Source organism: Ranitomeya variabilis, chromosome 1 (genome assembly GCF_051348905.1).
Source record: "Ranitomeya variabilis isolate aRanVar5 chromosome 1, aRanVar5.hap1, whole genome shotgun sequence".
NCBI classification, from domain to species: Eukaryota; Metazoa; Chordata; class Amphibia; order Anura; family Dendrobatidae; genus Ranitomeya; species Ranitomeya variabilis.
In genome coordinates this window covers 250,333,373-250,348,233 of record NC_135232.1, presented here as the reverse complement: position 1 = coordinate 250,348,233, position 14,861 = coordinate 250,333,373, and the positions used below count along the sequence as shown (strand labels likewise).

The window sequence follows — 14,861 nt, the reverse complement described above, 5'->3', positions numbered from 1 at the left end:
ACCCTTCAGGTGTTTCACAGGAATTTTTGGAATGTTTAAAAAAAATGAACATTTAACTTTTTTTCGCAAAAAATGTAATTTAGCTCTAATTTGTTTTATTTTACCAAGAGTAACAGGAGAAATTGGACCACAAAGGTTGTTGTACAATTTGTTCTGAGTATGCTGTTTGGGCACATGGCAGAGCTTGGAAGGGAAGGAGCGCCATTTGACTTTTCAATGCAAAATTGACTGGAATTGAGATAGGACGCCATGTCGCGTTTGGAGAGCCCCTGATGTGCCTAAACATTGAAACCCCCACAAATGACACCATTTTTGAAAGTAGACCCCCTAAGGAACTTATCTAGATGTGTGGTGAGCACTTTGACCCACCAAGTGCTTCACAGAAGTTGATAATGTAGAGCTGTAATAATACAAAATCATATTTTTTCACAAAAATGATCTTTTTGCCCCCAATTTTTTATTTTCCCAAGGGTAACAGAAGAAATTGGACCCCAAAAGTTGTTGTGCAATTTGTCCTGAGTACGCTGATACCCCATATGTGGAGGTAAACCACTGTTTGGGCGCATGGCAGAGCTCAGAACGGAAGGAGTGCTGTTTGACTTTTCAATGCAAAATTGACTGGAATTGAGATGGGACGCCATGTCGCGTTTGGAAAAAAATAAAAATTCTTTTTTTTTCCACAAAAATTATATTTTTGCCCCCAGTTTTGTATTTTTCCAAGGGTAATAGGAGAAATTAGACCCCAAAAGTTGTTGTCCAATTTGTCCTGAGCACGCTGATACCCCATATGTGGGAGAAAATTACTGTTTCGGCGCATGGCAGAGCTTGGAAGGGAAGGAGCGCCGTTTGGAATGCAGACTTAGATGGAATGGTCTGCAGGCGTCACATCGCGATTGCAGAGCCCCTGATGTACCTAAACAGTAGAAACCCCCCACAAGTGACCCCATATTGGAAACTAGACCCCCAAGGAGCTTATCTAGATGTGTTTTGAGAACTTTGAAGCCCCAAGTGTTTCACTACAGTTTATAACGCAGAGCCGTGAAAATAAAAAATTATTTTTTTTCAACACAAATTATTTTTTAGCCCCCAGTTTTGTATTTTCACAAGGGTAGCAGGAGAAATTGGATCCCAAAAGTTGTTGTCCAATTTGTCCCGAATACGCTGATACCCCATATGTGGGGGGGAACCACCGTTTGGGCGCATGGCAGAGCTCGGAAGGGAAGGAGCGCCGTTTGGAATGCAGACTTAGATGGATTGGTCTGCAGGCGTCACGTTGCGTTTGCAGAGCCCCTGATGTACCTAAACGGTAGAAACCCCCACAAGTGACCCCATAGTGGAAACTAGACCCCCCAAGGAACTTATGTAGATGTGTTGTGAGAACTTTGAACCCCCAAGTGTTTCACAACAGTTTATAAAAAAGAGCCATGAAAATAAAAAATCTTTTTTTTCCACACAAATTATTTTTTAGCCCCCGGTTTTGTATTTTCCCAAAGGTAACAGGACAAATTGGACCCAAAAGTTGTTGTCCAATTTGTCCTAAGTACGCTGATATCCCATATGTTGGGGTAAAACCCTATTTGGGCGCACGGGAGAGCTCGGAAGGGAAGGAGCACTGTTTTACTTTTTCAACGCAGAATTGGCTGGAATTGAGATCGGACGCCATGTCGCGTTTGGAGAGCCCCTGATGTGCCTAAACAGTGGACACCCCCCAATTCTAACTGAAACCCTAACCCAAACACCCCCTAACCCTAATCCCAACCCTAACCACACCCCTAACCCTAACTAATCCCAACCCTAATCCCAACCCTAAATGTAATCCAAACCCTAACTTTAGCCCCAACCCTAACCCTAACTTTAGCCCCAACCCTAACTTTAGCCCCAACCCTAACCCTAAATTTAGCCCCAACCCTAACTGTAGCCCTAATGCTAACTTTAGCCCCAACCCTAACGCTAACTTTAGCCCCAACCCTAACCCTAACTTTAGCCCCAACCCTAACCCTAACTTTAGCCCCAACCCTAACCCTAACCCTAATGGGAAAATGGAAATAAATACATTTTTAAAAATTTTATTATTTTTTCCTAACTAAGGGGATGATGAAGGGGGGTTTGATTTACTTTTATAGCTTTTTTTTAGCGGATTTTTATGATTGGCAGCCGTCACACTCTGAAAGACGCTTTTTATTGCAAAAAATAGTTTTTGCGTCTCCACATTTTGAGAGCTATAATTTTTCCATATTTTGGTCCACAGAGTCATGTGAGATCTTTTTTTTTTGTGGGATGAGTTGAAGTTTTTATTGTACCATTTTTGGGCGCGTGAAATTTTTTGATCACTTTTTATTCCGATTTTTGTGAGGGAGAATGAACAAAAACCAGCTATTCATGAATTTATTTTGAGGGAGGCGTTTATACCGTTCCACGTTTGGTAAAATTGATAAAGCAGTTTTATTCTTCGGGTCAGAACGATTACAGCGATACCTCATTTATATAATTTTTTTTATGTTTTGTGGTGCTTTTATACGATAAAAACTATTTTATATAAAAAATTATTATTTTTGCATCGCTTTATTCTGAGGACTACAATTTTTTTATTTTTTCGCTGATGATGGTGTATGGCAGCTCGTTTTTTTGCGGGACAAGATGACGTTTTCAGCGGTACCATGGTTATTTATATCCGTCTTTTTGATCGCTTGTTATTCCACTTTTTGTTTGGCGGAATGATAACAAAGAGTCGTTTTTTTTAAAACGGTGTTCACTGAAGGGGTTAACTAGTGGGACAGTTTTATAGGTCGGGTCGTTACGGATGCGGCAATACTAAATATGTGTACTTTTATTGTTTTTTTATTTAGATAAAGAAATGTATTTATTGGAACAATATATATGTATTTTTCTTTATTTAGGAATTTTTATTTTTTCTTTTACACATGCAAATGTTTTTTTTTTTTTAACTTTTTTACATTGCTCCAGGGGGGGACATCACTATATATTATCAGATTGCTGATCTGACACTTTGCAGTGCACTGTGTCAGATCAGCGATCACACAGGCACTGCAGGGACGCTTGCTGGCGCCTGCTCTGAGCAGGCGCTTGCAAGCCACCTCCCTGCAGGACCCGGTAGGCCATTTTGGATCCGGGCCTGCAGGGAGGAGGAGGCAGGAGGCCCTCGGAGCAACGCGATCACATCGCGTTGCTCCGAGGGTCTCAGGGAAGCACGCAGGGAGCCCCCTCCCTGCTTGATGCTTCCCTGTGCCACCAAAACGCTGCGATCATCTTTGATGGCAGCGTTCCGGGGGTTAATGTGCTCCTGGCACATAGTGCCGGATGTCAGCTGCAGTAGTCAGCTGACACCCGGCCGCGATCGGCCACGCTCCCCCCTTGAGCGCGGCTGATCGCGTTGGACGTAATATTCCGTCCATGGGAAGTAGGGCCCACCCCACATGGACAGAATAGTACGTCCAATGGTAGAAAGGGGTTAAAGAGTAACTCTCATTTTAATTTTCATTTCACAAATCAATAATACATTTGAAAATAGGAAAATTTTGTAATGCGTAATTTATAGAAACCTGCTCCTATCTCTGCCAGGACTGATCTATCGTATTCAAAACTCTCAATTAATAGGTAAAATCTATTCAGTAAAGACAGATTTTTACATTACTGCAATAGAATCTGATCAGTATCAACTGCCATCTCTGATCTCATGTAAAAAATTGGTATTCACTGAATTCACTGAATTGAAAATTTGTAAAATGATCTATCAGTTCTGGAGGAGAAAGCTGCAGATTTGTCTGATATAGATATATTACAAAGTTGCTTATTTTCATGTGTACTATTGATTTATCAAATAAGAATTAAAATAGTGGAAACTTTTTAGTGGGAATCTGTCGATATGATTAACCCTTCTAAGCCGGCTATAAGGACATGTAGGTCAGAGGGAGCTGAATAAAATGATACTTTGATATCTGCGATCCAAAATCTTATTCAAGACAAATCCACATGTTTATTATATATAAATGAGCTGATAAGATTTATGTCCAAGACACTGATCTGCATGAGAATCTGCCTCCAGAGATTATTTTAAATAGAAGGGGTCGTTACCCATGTGATGTGTAATAGTTACCATTGTGGTGTATAATGGTTACCAGCATTAGTGTGATGAGTAATGGTTTCCAGCGTTACCAGTGTGATGTATAATAGCCGCGCTCTGCTCTCCTGATCTCACTGCAGAGCTGTGTGTGATTATACCTGATACATCTGCAGGTTCCTCTCAGCTTCCATTCTATAGGCAGATAGGGCTTCAATATTGTTACAATACAGCAGAGCTGTGAGAGCTGCAGCAAATAAGTGTTGTAAGAAGACAAAGTTCAGTTCTCCTGTTCTGTGTTAGTACCTTGTCTCACACTGGTAACTCCTCCTTCATGTCATATAAGCTCTGGAGGCAGATTCTCTGGGAGATCAGTGAGGTTCGAAAGCTCATTTACATATAAGAAAAACATGGACTTCTCTGGAATAAGACATCAAATCGCAGACATCAATCTGTCATTTTATTCAGCTTCTTATAACCTACTAGGCCATATAGACGGCTTGGGAGGGTTAATCCGATTGACAGATTCCCTTTAAAGAAACAGTTCCTAGAAATACACCCAGAGCTGCTTCATATGGAAAAACTACAATTTAGGGGCGGATATATAATTGGTTCAACCTGTGCAGCCGCACAGGGGCCCAAGAGGTAAGGGGGCCCATTTCTATTTCCAAAACAGGTGGAATTGTACATTTTGATGCGCAATTGGACTGCAAAGGGTTAAAATACTGTTCTTGCACAGGGGTCCTTTTCTGTCTGTGTCCGCCAGTGCTGCAATTACTGTACAATACTACATAAGCTGAAAACATATAACAAATAGTTAATTAGTTCTATAGCTTAGGGATGTTTAACGATTAAATATAGTGTGTAGAGTAAAGTGACCTTACTGGTAGATTGTGACAATTTGGCTCGATAAGTCTTCAGGGAGTGATGGGCCATTATGAAATAGTGTAGTTATCACACTGTAGCTGCTTTGCATTTATATGGACACAGGAAGAATTATATAGTGGAATAAATCCTTAAAATAAGAATAGAAATTTGGCTAGTAGAAGTGCATGTTACAGAGAATGAGACATCAGAAGTCTGATGTCATACTCAATATTAATGGCTTGTACAATAGAACCTGTAAAAAAATAAATACAAAAAATAAATATATACAGTGGGGAAAAAAGTATTATGTCAGCCACCAATTGTGCAAGTTCTCCCACTTGAAAAGATGAGAGAGGCCTGTAATTGACATCATAGGTAGACCACAACTATGAGAGTCAAAAGGAGAAAACAAATCCAGAAAATCACCTTGTCTGATTTGGCAAGATTTATTTTGAAAATTATGGTGGAAAATAAGTATTTGGTCATTAACAAAAGTTCATCTCTGCTAGAATAGCCCAGCCAATCACCTGACCTGAATCCAATCGAAAATTTATGTAAAGGACTAAAGCTCAGAGTTCATAGAAGGAGCCTAAGGAACCTTCAATATTTGAAGAGTGTTTGTGTGGAAGAATGGACCATAATCACACATGAGCAATGCATGTGACTAGTTTCTCTGTATAGGAGGCATCTTGAAGCTGCCATTACCAACAAGGTTTTTTGCAGGAAATATTAATTAAATTTCAGTACCCGTGTTCTATAATTTTTCCTGTGTCATTTCTCATTATTACATATAACTTAATTCATGGACATCTATGGTTTGATTTCTTTGCCTGCGTGGACCAGATGGGTTGTTACCAACATCTGGGGAGAATTTCATGTCAGTAGCACCTTAAGGGTATGTGCCCACGATCAGGAATTGCTGCGATTTTATGCAGCGTGAAAACCACAGCGTCCAGACGTTACAGCATAGTGGATGAGATTTCTAGAAATCCCATGTTCACTATGTGTGCATGTGCACCTGCGGATCACCATCAGATCCGGACATGCAGCGCGTCTTTCAGGACCACAGCATGTCAATCTCTATTGTGGAGACGCTAGTCTCTGCAAAAGAAATTTCACCAATAGAAATGTATTGAATGTAGTAAATCCTCATGTACAGTGTACATTTTAGGACATGGTCACAAATCAAAGTCAAACATCAGAAATACTCTGTCTGATACCTCATTCTGATACTTGACTCTTATACCTGACTTTCACACATGGTCACAAATCAAAGTCAAACATCAGAAATAACAGCAGAAATACTGTCTGATATCTGATTCTGATACTTGACTCTGATACCTTATTCTGATACTTGACTCTGATACCTAACTCTGATACTTGACTCTGATACCTAACTCTGATTAAGGTATCAGAGTTAGGTATCAGAGTCAAGTATCAGAGTTAGGTATCAGAGTCAAGTATCAGAGTTAGGTATCAGAGTCAAGTATCAGAGTTAGGTATGAGAGTCAAGTATCAGAATCAGATATCAGACACTATTTCTGCTGTTATTTCTGATGTTTGACTTTGATTTGTGACCATGTGTGAAAGTCAGGTATAAGAGTCAAGTATCAGAATGAGGTATCAGACAGAGTATTTCTGATGTTTGACTTTGATTTGTGACCATGTCCTAAACTGAACACTGTGCTCATGCTCCAGTGAACACATGTGGATTCACCTGCGCTGAACAGAACGTAGCGTTTTGGACACAGCAAAAACACACTGCATCCAAAGCTCTGCTACTTCTGGATTGTGAAAATGTAGTCTTAGAAATATATTTTTATTTAGAAAATTGGTGACGTGTTCAATAGTTATTTCACCTGCTGTATGTGAGTTGTATATAGAAACAAAATTAAACAGGCAGAGTGTGAGAGGGGACAGCAATCTTCAAACAGTTGCACAGAAGGTGTCCAATTAAAATTTTGAAAAAAAAAATGATCAGAATGACATAAAAAAAATCTGATATTCACCGTTCAAAATTGCAATCTCCATTTTCTATGACTCTTTATTCTCATACTGTGACATCACTAGGTTTCACAATGTGATACTGTATATTAGCTGCATTATGGGATGCCCACGCACCCATGCCTGAGGTTACATGATCCTTCTTTGGCAATCTTCTGCAATGGGTAATATGGTGGCATTTTAGGAGATTCACACAAAATGAGTCACATATTGTTCAAAATTGTTGGGTTTAGCAAATTCCTAAAATGTGGTTCAAATCGATTTGCTCATCTACTAGTTGCCACGCTTAGCTTTATAGTTACGTTGATGACTTGTTGAACATGTACGCTTAGAAAAGTGAAAAAAAATGAGTTGTACATGTATTTGTAGTCATAGAATTTTTCTTACCTTTGAAAAAGAATGCTTCTCCACGTATCTGAGCTACCGCATCAAAGTGTGTGTTACATCGGTCAGGTTCATCTTTTCTTGGCCTAATAGAAAAATATATATTTATGTAAGGAAGAGGGTTCGTCAACCCCAATATAAAGCATGGGAGAAAAGGAGTGATGAAATTACAATCCTGTAAACTCCAATGACGAAATCTTGCAGTATTGTTACAGATTGCAGATCACATCTGCTGGAAGCTAAGCCCCCATACCCAATAAATAGCTGGCAGATGAATGGTGGTTTGTTCTATCGTTCATCCGACATCTATCTCTCTCGACTCCCCAACACACGGCAGCTCCCAATTCAGGCTTCTCAGGAGAACAAAATGATTGGCAGTCTGAAATCGGACATGCTGAATCCTTAATCATTTGCCAGGGGAAAGTTTGGGTGCCTCCATAAACATTAGACTATTTGCCGATCCCACCGATATTGGAGAGTTTGGCCAGTGTTAGTCTAATGTGCATTGGGGTCTGTGCTCCTAGTGTGTCAAGCTCTGGTCTATTAGTGCCTACTTACATGAGGAGGTCAGTGGTGAGGCTGTGTGAGTGTATGCAGGATAGCTCAGTATGAGCAACATTTGTTGCTGGCAATGTATGGTAGGTAGATGTAACTGGCACTTTTTGGCGCACTAAACCTGGCATTTTTGCAGGTCACTGTGGAAGGTCCTATATGTTTATGGTATAGTGACTGAGACTTATTGGACATTTATAACTAGGGCTGGTCCATCTTGGGCTGATGCTATTGTAGTGGACACTGTGGCTGACATCGGGGTCCACTGTGACTGTATTGGAGGGGCGTATGGCTTGCACTACACTGGCGTCAATGTGGATGTTACTAGGATGAGCCCACCGCTGTTTATATCACACAGACCCCCTTTTGATGAGTTAGAAGGCAGTTCATGCTGAATAAATAAATCACCGACGTGACACTTATATATCCTCTTGATAAAGAGATAATATTTCCCTTACTAGCCACTTATTATTCAAAATATTAAAAGTCGCCTCTGAGTTGTATGACATGTACAAAAGCACTTAGCCTGCGGTGAGATCTTTCTGCAATTCCTATAATTGATGGTGGGAGCTCCATTATCCCATATGTAAGCTGGAAAATGATGTTGAAAAGTGAACATAGTCTTTATACCAGATATCTAGTTGCATCGGCTTGCATTCTGTTTAAAAATCAAAAAACATTTAATGTGACACGTCTAAAATAAAAGGAGGAATCAGAAAAGAACAAATACTTTGCAGCGCTATAAAATGTATAAGAATTAAATGACATTTATTACGGAGTTGGAATATTTCCTTAAAAGCCTTGCAATGACTTTTTCAGCTGTGACAGCTGAGTATCTGGCTGTAATCATACATACTAATAGAATGGAGCCCTTATGGCATTTCAGAAGAGATTCTCATTGCAGACTCTTATTTTCAATTGCAGGCTTCGAGCATCCTCTGTTTATTATTTCAATGATGTCCAGAGCTCAAAAGTACAGGGGATTATTGGTATAAAACCTCTCACCGAAAATGAAAATATTTGCAAAGTTGATAAAATAGTGAATTGTATTTTATGCCACTGTAATTGCAGAGTAGATCTTCCTCGCAGGCACATGGCACAAACCTCTATGTGTAAGGGCATCCTCAAACCTCTACAAAAATGATATTATATTTTATATTAGAGTAATGAATTATTTGATAAATAGAAATTACATTTATATTAAATATCATTTATAATATACCCAGTAAAACGAGCTTGAGCAAAAGTATCCTGGACTATAACAAATGGACAAGGCCTTTTTGGCCACAAATTGCCCTGTTTAATAGCTATTTCCCACCCCTCAGTGATTGATTTTTATTTATTATATCTCGGTACGCTAATGCCTTATGATTGTATTCCTTTTTCTTTTTATAAATTCATTAAATAAATATAAAGTTTCAAATTAGCTACGGTAAGTTAAAAAAAAGTCTCAGTTTTATCCAGAAAACTCTGACATTTTATCTCATTTGTCATCCATATGCCACCCACATGGCATCCATTTGGCATCTGGTTTTAGACATCAACCGTTTGCTATATGGTTGACCCGTATGTTAGCCGGTTGTTTATGCGAACCCATAGACTTGAATGGGCAAATGTCATCTGGCACACGATAAGAACTAATACATGCGGCTATATTTTTCATGCAAGCTTCAGTCCATGAAAAAAATGACTCATCTGGGCGGAGCGCTGCCTATTTTTTTCAGTACTCAGATGGAAAATATGCTTGTGTGAGCTTGGCCATTGATTGAGATCTGTGAATGCTCCCAGATCACCACCAATATAATCTGAAATTGAAATGGGAAAAAGGAGATGGGTTTGTCCTGCTGAATCCAGATAGGTTAAAAGCAATTTAACCCATAGGGGAATGGTGAGTGGACGCTGATCATCAATGCGTTTCATACGTTACATGCGTTCTTAATCATGTCTGTTGTAAAATTCCACATATCCTTTAGATTAAAGGGAGCCTTTTGTACATGCAGCCTGATCTGTGGACAGCTTAGTATAGAGAAGGACACTGAGCAGAGACATACATAGGTTTATTGGAAAAGATTCAGTAAAACTTATTTTGTTCATTAAAATCCCTGGTGTTTGTATGCATATAAGTCAAGTGGGCGGTCCTACTCAGTGATTGGCAGCTACCTCGGCATACAGGGAAGACTGTCAATCATTGAAAGGGACCACCCACTACAAACATACATATAAACACCAAGAGGTCCAATCGGTGGTCCTACTCAGTGATTAACAGTTATCTCTGCCTACACAATCATACAAGGAAGACAGTCAGTGTCTGAATAGGATTGCCTACTGGACTCATATGCATGCAAACTCCAGGGATCTCAATGAATAAAGTGCAAATTATACTGAATCTTTTCCCACAAACATGTATATCAATCTGATAATTTCTTCCTGCTCTATAACATCCTGATTGCAGATCAGGCACTATTTTCAACATGACAGGTTCCCTTTAAATTTGCTGATCCCATCGATTTCAGCAGGACAAGACGACTATATAATATGTAAAGGGACCTCCTAACTCTCCCTCTACATATGATGTCAGCGTGTCAGGAAGAGACGGATCTGGCAGTCTGAATTCCAATGCCCCATCCATTTGATCTTCCAGGAGATAAGCTGCCGCCAGTCTGACAACACCGGACACATCACCAATTGAAACACACGGGAATTTGGGAGAGATATGTGTTCAGCGATGCATATGCCAAATGTATCCATAGGCTCCATAGACCTGGCTTGTACCAGAAGACTTTTAGTGATCTTTTTCTTTTCTGTGAAAAGCAAAATGTATGAATATACATGTTTGTTTTTTACAAAAGGGCACAAAGTATGACATTGTTTACATTTATATGGGCAATCATCAAATCCTTAAGTCAGTGGTGTACATCAGGAAATACTCCACCTGAAGGCAAGAACATAGTGTGACCATGGCCTAAGGCTTTCTTGACAGTGCAGCTGGGCCCCGCTATATACAGGGCACTACTGTACTAACTTCCCACATTATGGATGTGTCTAGCTCAATCTTCCAGTGCTCATCTGCCATTATTATGTTTAGAAAGGCTCCCATCTCTTATACTCAGACATAAAATTGCAGCACATTGATGCGGATTATCACCTATGGACAATTTCCCGTGTAACTAGAGCGAGCTGACTGTGAACTTTGCTTAACATGGAAGACAAATTATTGCAGCCTGCCAAAAATAAAGCTGAATGACTAGAAACTACAAGGCCATGTGTCTGGAAGTAGTGACGTCTTACTGGATCGTGGAGCGGTTCTCTGGCAGGTCAGGCAGAAAGGGATGTTCTTCAGCTCCGGACACTTCAGGCTTTGCTGTTGGGGACACAGACTCACGGACTCCTGGGGTGAGAGAGGGTGAAGGATTAGAGGCCATGTGGGAAACTGGAACAGAAAATAAGACACAGCATCTAACTCAAAAACTAATTTCACAAACAGTGCACCCAGATATGAAATGATGAGCTGATAATGCGGCACCATAATTGAATTTCCCAGAGCGGTGTTCTCTAGTGCTGACCCTACATGCAACTGAATTTAATGTGCACACGACTATTTATATCTGTAGCACCAAATATATCAGCGTATTATCATCATAAATTCTTCCAAAAATCGTCTGTATGAAATATAAAACGGGCACCTAAAATAGGAAGGATACAAGGAGAACAAGTCTTATGTGTAATCTTATAAAGAATAATTTGGTGTCAAAACACAGTAAATCAAAGGTTGGGCCCAAATCATTAGAAGCTTCAGTGTCCATTATCCCCTACTTCATTATATTTATGGCAAAAATGATCGTACATAGAGCTTTGCTTGTACGTAGCATGAAATGACAATATTAAACTGGAAGTGTCCGCAGGTCATCCTGTCTATTGACATGGTATGCACACTAAGGATGAGGCGTGTATTAAAAGAGGTTTAGTTATAGGGGTGTCTGATATAGAAACAAATAGGGCATGATTATGCTGAAAATAAAAATGGTGGCATACTCACCTTCCTATAACCCTGTGGAGCCAGCACAGACCACTTCAGAGGACTGCGTTAGGTCCCGAAGTTATGGCTTCCGGATGTTTCTTAGATGACATGCTCTTTTAGTCACATGACCTTTGGCTGCATCGTTTCCGAAGCCAACGTAAACCTTAGAGCCTCCTGTGCTGGATACGGGAGGGCTTTGTAAAGTGATTATTCTACCATTTTTTATTTTAAAGACTTGTCCTTGCCTCAATAAATTGAGCTAAATGCCCTGTAAGGCTACAGTGGGTACGGAAAGTATTCAGACCCCTTTACATTTTTCACGTTAACTTGTTTCATTGCAGCCATTTGGTAAATTCAAAAAAGCTCATTTTTTTCTCATTAATGTACACCCTGCACCCCATCTTGACTGAAAAAAACAGAAATGTAGACATATTTGCAAATTTATTAAAAAAGAAAAAAGAAAATATCACATGGTTATAAGTATTCAGACCCTTTGCTCAGTATTGAGTGTTTTTGTATCTCTGCTGCAGCCAATCATCAGGTCATGCTTTCTACTTCAGGAAGGCAGCAGAGCTCAGAAATCGCAGCAATGTCGCCGTGATATCACCAATGCAGCCAAAACACAGACTGGAGCGTTGGTGGAGAACTGGCGCTGGAGACGGGGACGTGTAATACTATCTGTCTTTGCTGTTTTTCAACTATGCAATCATTTGGCACCCTTTTTTTCGGAAAGTGGAAAGTGGGTTGTACGATGATTTATTTATTGTTGCAAAGTGCTTTCAATTAAATGCAGCTTTGAACATGTTGGTCCTGATCCAGCCTTTGTGTTTTTACTTTTAACTAATTTTGTGTTTTGGCTTTCTTTTTGCGCTGGAAAATTGAAAATAATAAAAATGGTACAGAAAATTAATCATAATAGAGCTTGATGTTTGAAAAATTAGCAAAAATGCATTTTTATTTTTCTCTTTTGCTTTATTTCTGTTTTTATTAAAATGTTGGAGGAACCTTTCAGATAATGATCAAAATGTCATGTGTTTGTCTTCAACTGCGCAAAACAAAGTTGACAGGTTTTGTACTCCGCTAGGGTATTGCAAAATATAGTGCAAAAATGTGGTGCCTTTCTGAAAAGTCTCAAATGATGAATTAGCCAAAGCTTCTGGATAATGAAAACCACGTTCACATTGTCAAGCAATCCTAAAATTTGATGACGGCTAAAAAGAAAAGTGTAAAAACGGTACAAAAGCTATAATGAATTTGAGAGAAACATAAAAATGCCTAAAAACACTAAAAAAAACACAAAATGAATGATGAATTATGGTCAAAGCGTTAATGTACTATGTAACCACGCACACAGACTCACCGTATAGCTGCCAGATCCTGACTTTGTCATCGTAAGGTAGGTTATATTTTAGGGGGTCGCCCACTGGCCCTTGGTAATATGGTCTCATTATAGATTCCATAGCAGAAATATGAGTCAGTCCAATTGCGTGACCAAATTCATGTACTGCGACAGCAAACAGGTCCATGCCGTGTATGTCTGGAAAGGAAGGGAAATGACAGCGGTATAGTCAGTATCAGGTGTCGATTTTCTTACTATTTCAATAGATCAAACAAGCCGCTTATATTTAAGGCACACTAAATGATTTTAAAGTGACACCTAGTCCAGAGACAATATTTTAAGAAGGAGCCCGAAAACGGCAGCAGAGCAACATGTACCATCACATGTTTAATGTGGACCTGGACCAAAAGGGTCACTGTAAAAAATACTTATAAATACTGGTAGAATTTATCATTTTTAATTTTTAAAGCCTAACTGAGCTAGAATAGTCTGATTACAAGGGGTATAACTACAGTGGGAGCCCCCGGGCCATGAAGCCTAGGAGGGCCCATGTCAGTCCCTTGGGCCCATATGAGAAGACCAGTACTATAAAAGACCCATGACAGCTGAGGCCCCGATGGAGAATTTGCACCTGGACCCACACATTTCAGATTATGCCACTGAAGATTACTATTCCTCAGTGTGACACATTTCCTATTTCTTATGCACAAGGTGGTCGGGTTTTAACCAGTTCATGGTTGGGGTAAATGAAATGACTTAAGGTAGATATCACGGCAATATGGTGGGAATAGACAGTGGCCTTCCATTCTGTCTGTATTCCCACAGCTCAGACACATAACTATGGTTTCTCTTACCCTGACATACCTGATGATCGAAATGTCCAGGACTCTTCATCATCAAAATGAGTGTCACCGGAGGTGTGCTGTTCACCGGGGAAAAAAGCATGAGCTACAGTGCCACCTGGCCCATCAAATGGGTAGCCATCATTGTGGTCAGCTCTGGAGAAGTCGATTTGAATGTCTGCATTATTCCCAGCCACTTCATGGAAATTCAGAGGCGTGATATCGCTCCACACCTTAAAGGCATAGTACATAAGGGCTCTCACAGTGTCATGGCCCAGTGACGACTCCTTAGGGAATGTTCTAACCCTGCAGGAAGCAAGAAATGGGACAAAATGGTGAAATATCAGTAGCATAAACAGTAAAAATCTTATTAGAGTCTTATGTAGTTCAATATGAAAGCAGCATTTAGGTGTCACACCAGATCTAATGTTCTTATCTACCACTGTGGTCTGGACCTTCCATAATGGATGCCATGGTCACATTTACGTCACTTCACATAGTGCAATAACTTGATAAGGCAATCTCACTGGTTCCATACTTAAAGGGAATCTGTCACCGGAATCGGAGAGCCACGTGATCTTGAGACAAGACACCCTGATTCCAGTGATGTGTCACTTAATGGGCTGGTTGCTGCCGTTTTGCTAAAATCCCTGTTTTCTCAGCTGCAGATCTTCCAGTTCTCTGAATGCTGAGCTCTGTGTAACCCGCCCACAACCCTGATTGACAGCTTTCTGTGTACACTGCCAATCAGTGATCGGGGCGGGGTTACACACAGCA

At 40.0% G+C, this 14,861-nt stretch overlaps 1 protein-coding gene across 2 annotated transcripts in view; it reads right to left on the bottom strand.

Moving 5' to 3' along the window:
* The window catches only part of MMP17 (matrix metallopeptidase 17), a 217,939-nt gene that overhangs the window by 28,878 nt on the left and 174,200 nt on the right, over positions 1 to 14,861 (bottom strand). Inside the window, exons 4-7 of one of the 2 annotated variants that reach the window (XM_077293320.1) lie at positions 14,107 to 14,390; positions 13,264 to 13,440; positions 11,174 to 11,315; positions 7,337 to 7,419 (exon numbers count right to left, since the gene is read on the bottom strand). In XM_077293320.1, the coding sequence (XP_077149435.1) occupies positions 7,337 to 7,419; positions 11,174 to 11,315; positions 13,264 to 13,440; positions 14,107 to 14,390 (686 nt within the window). The remainder of the gene's footprint in view (positions 1 to 7,336; positions 7,420 to 11,173; positions 11,316 to 13,263; positions 13,441 to 14,106; positions 14,391 to 14,861) is intronic. The other variant, XM_077293321.1, reaches the window with a different exon arrangement.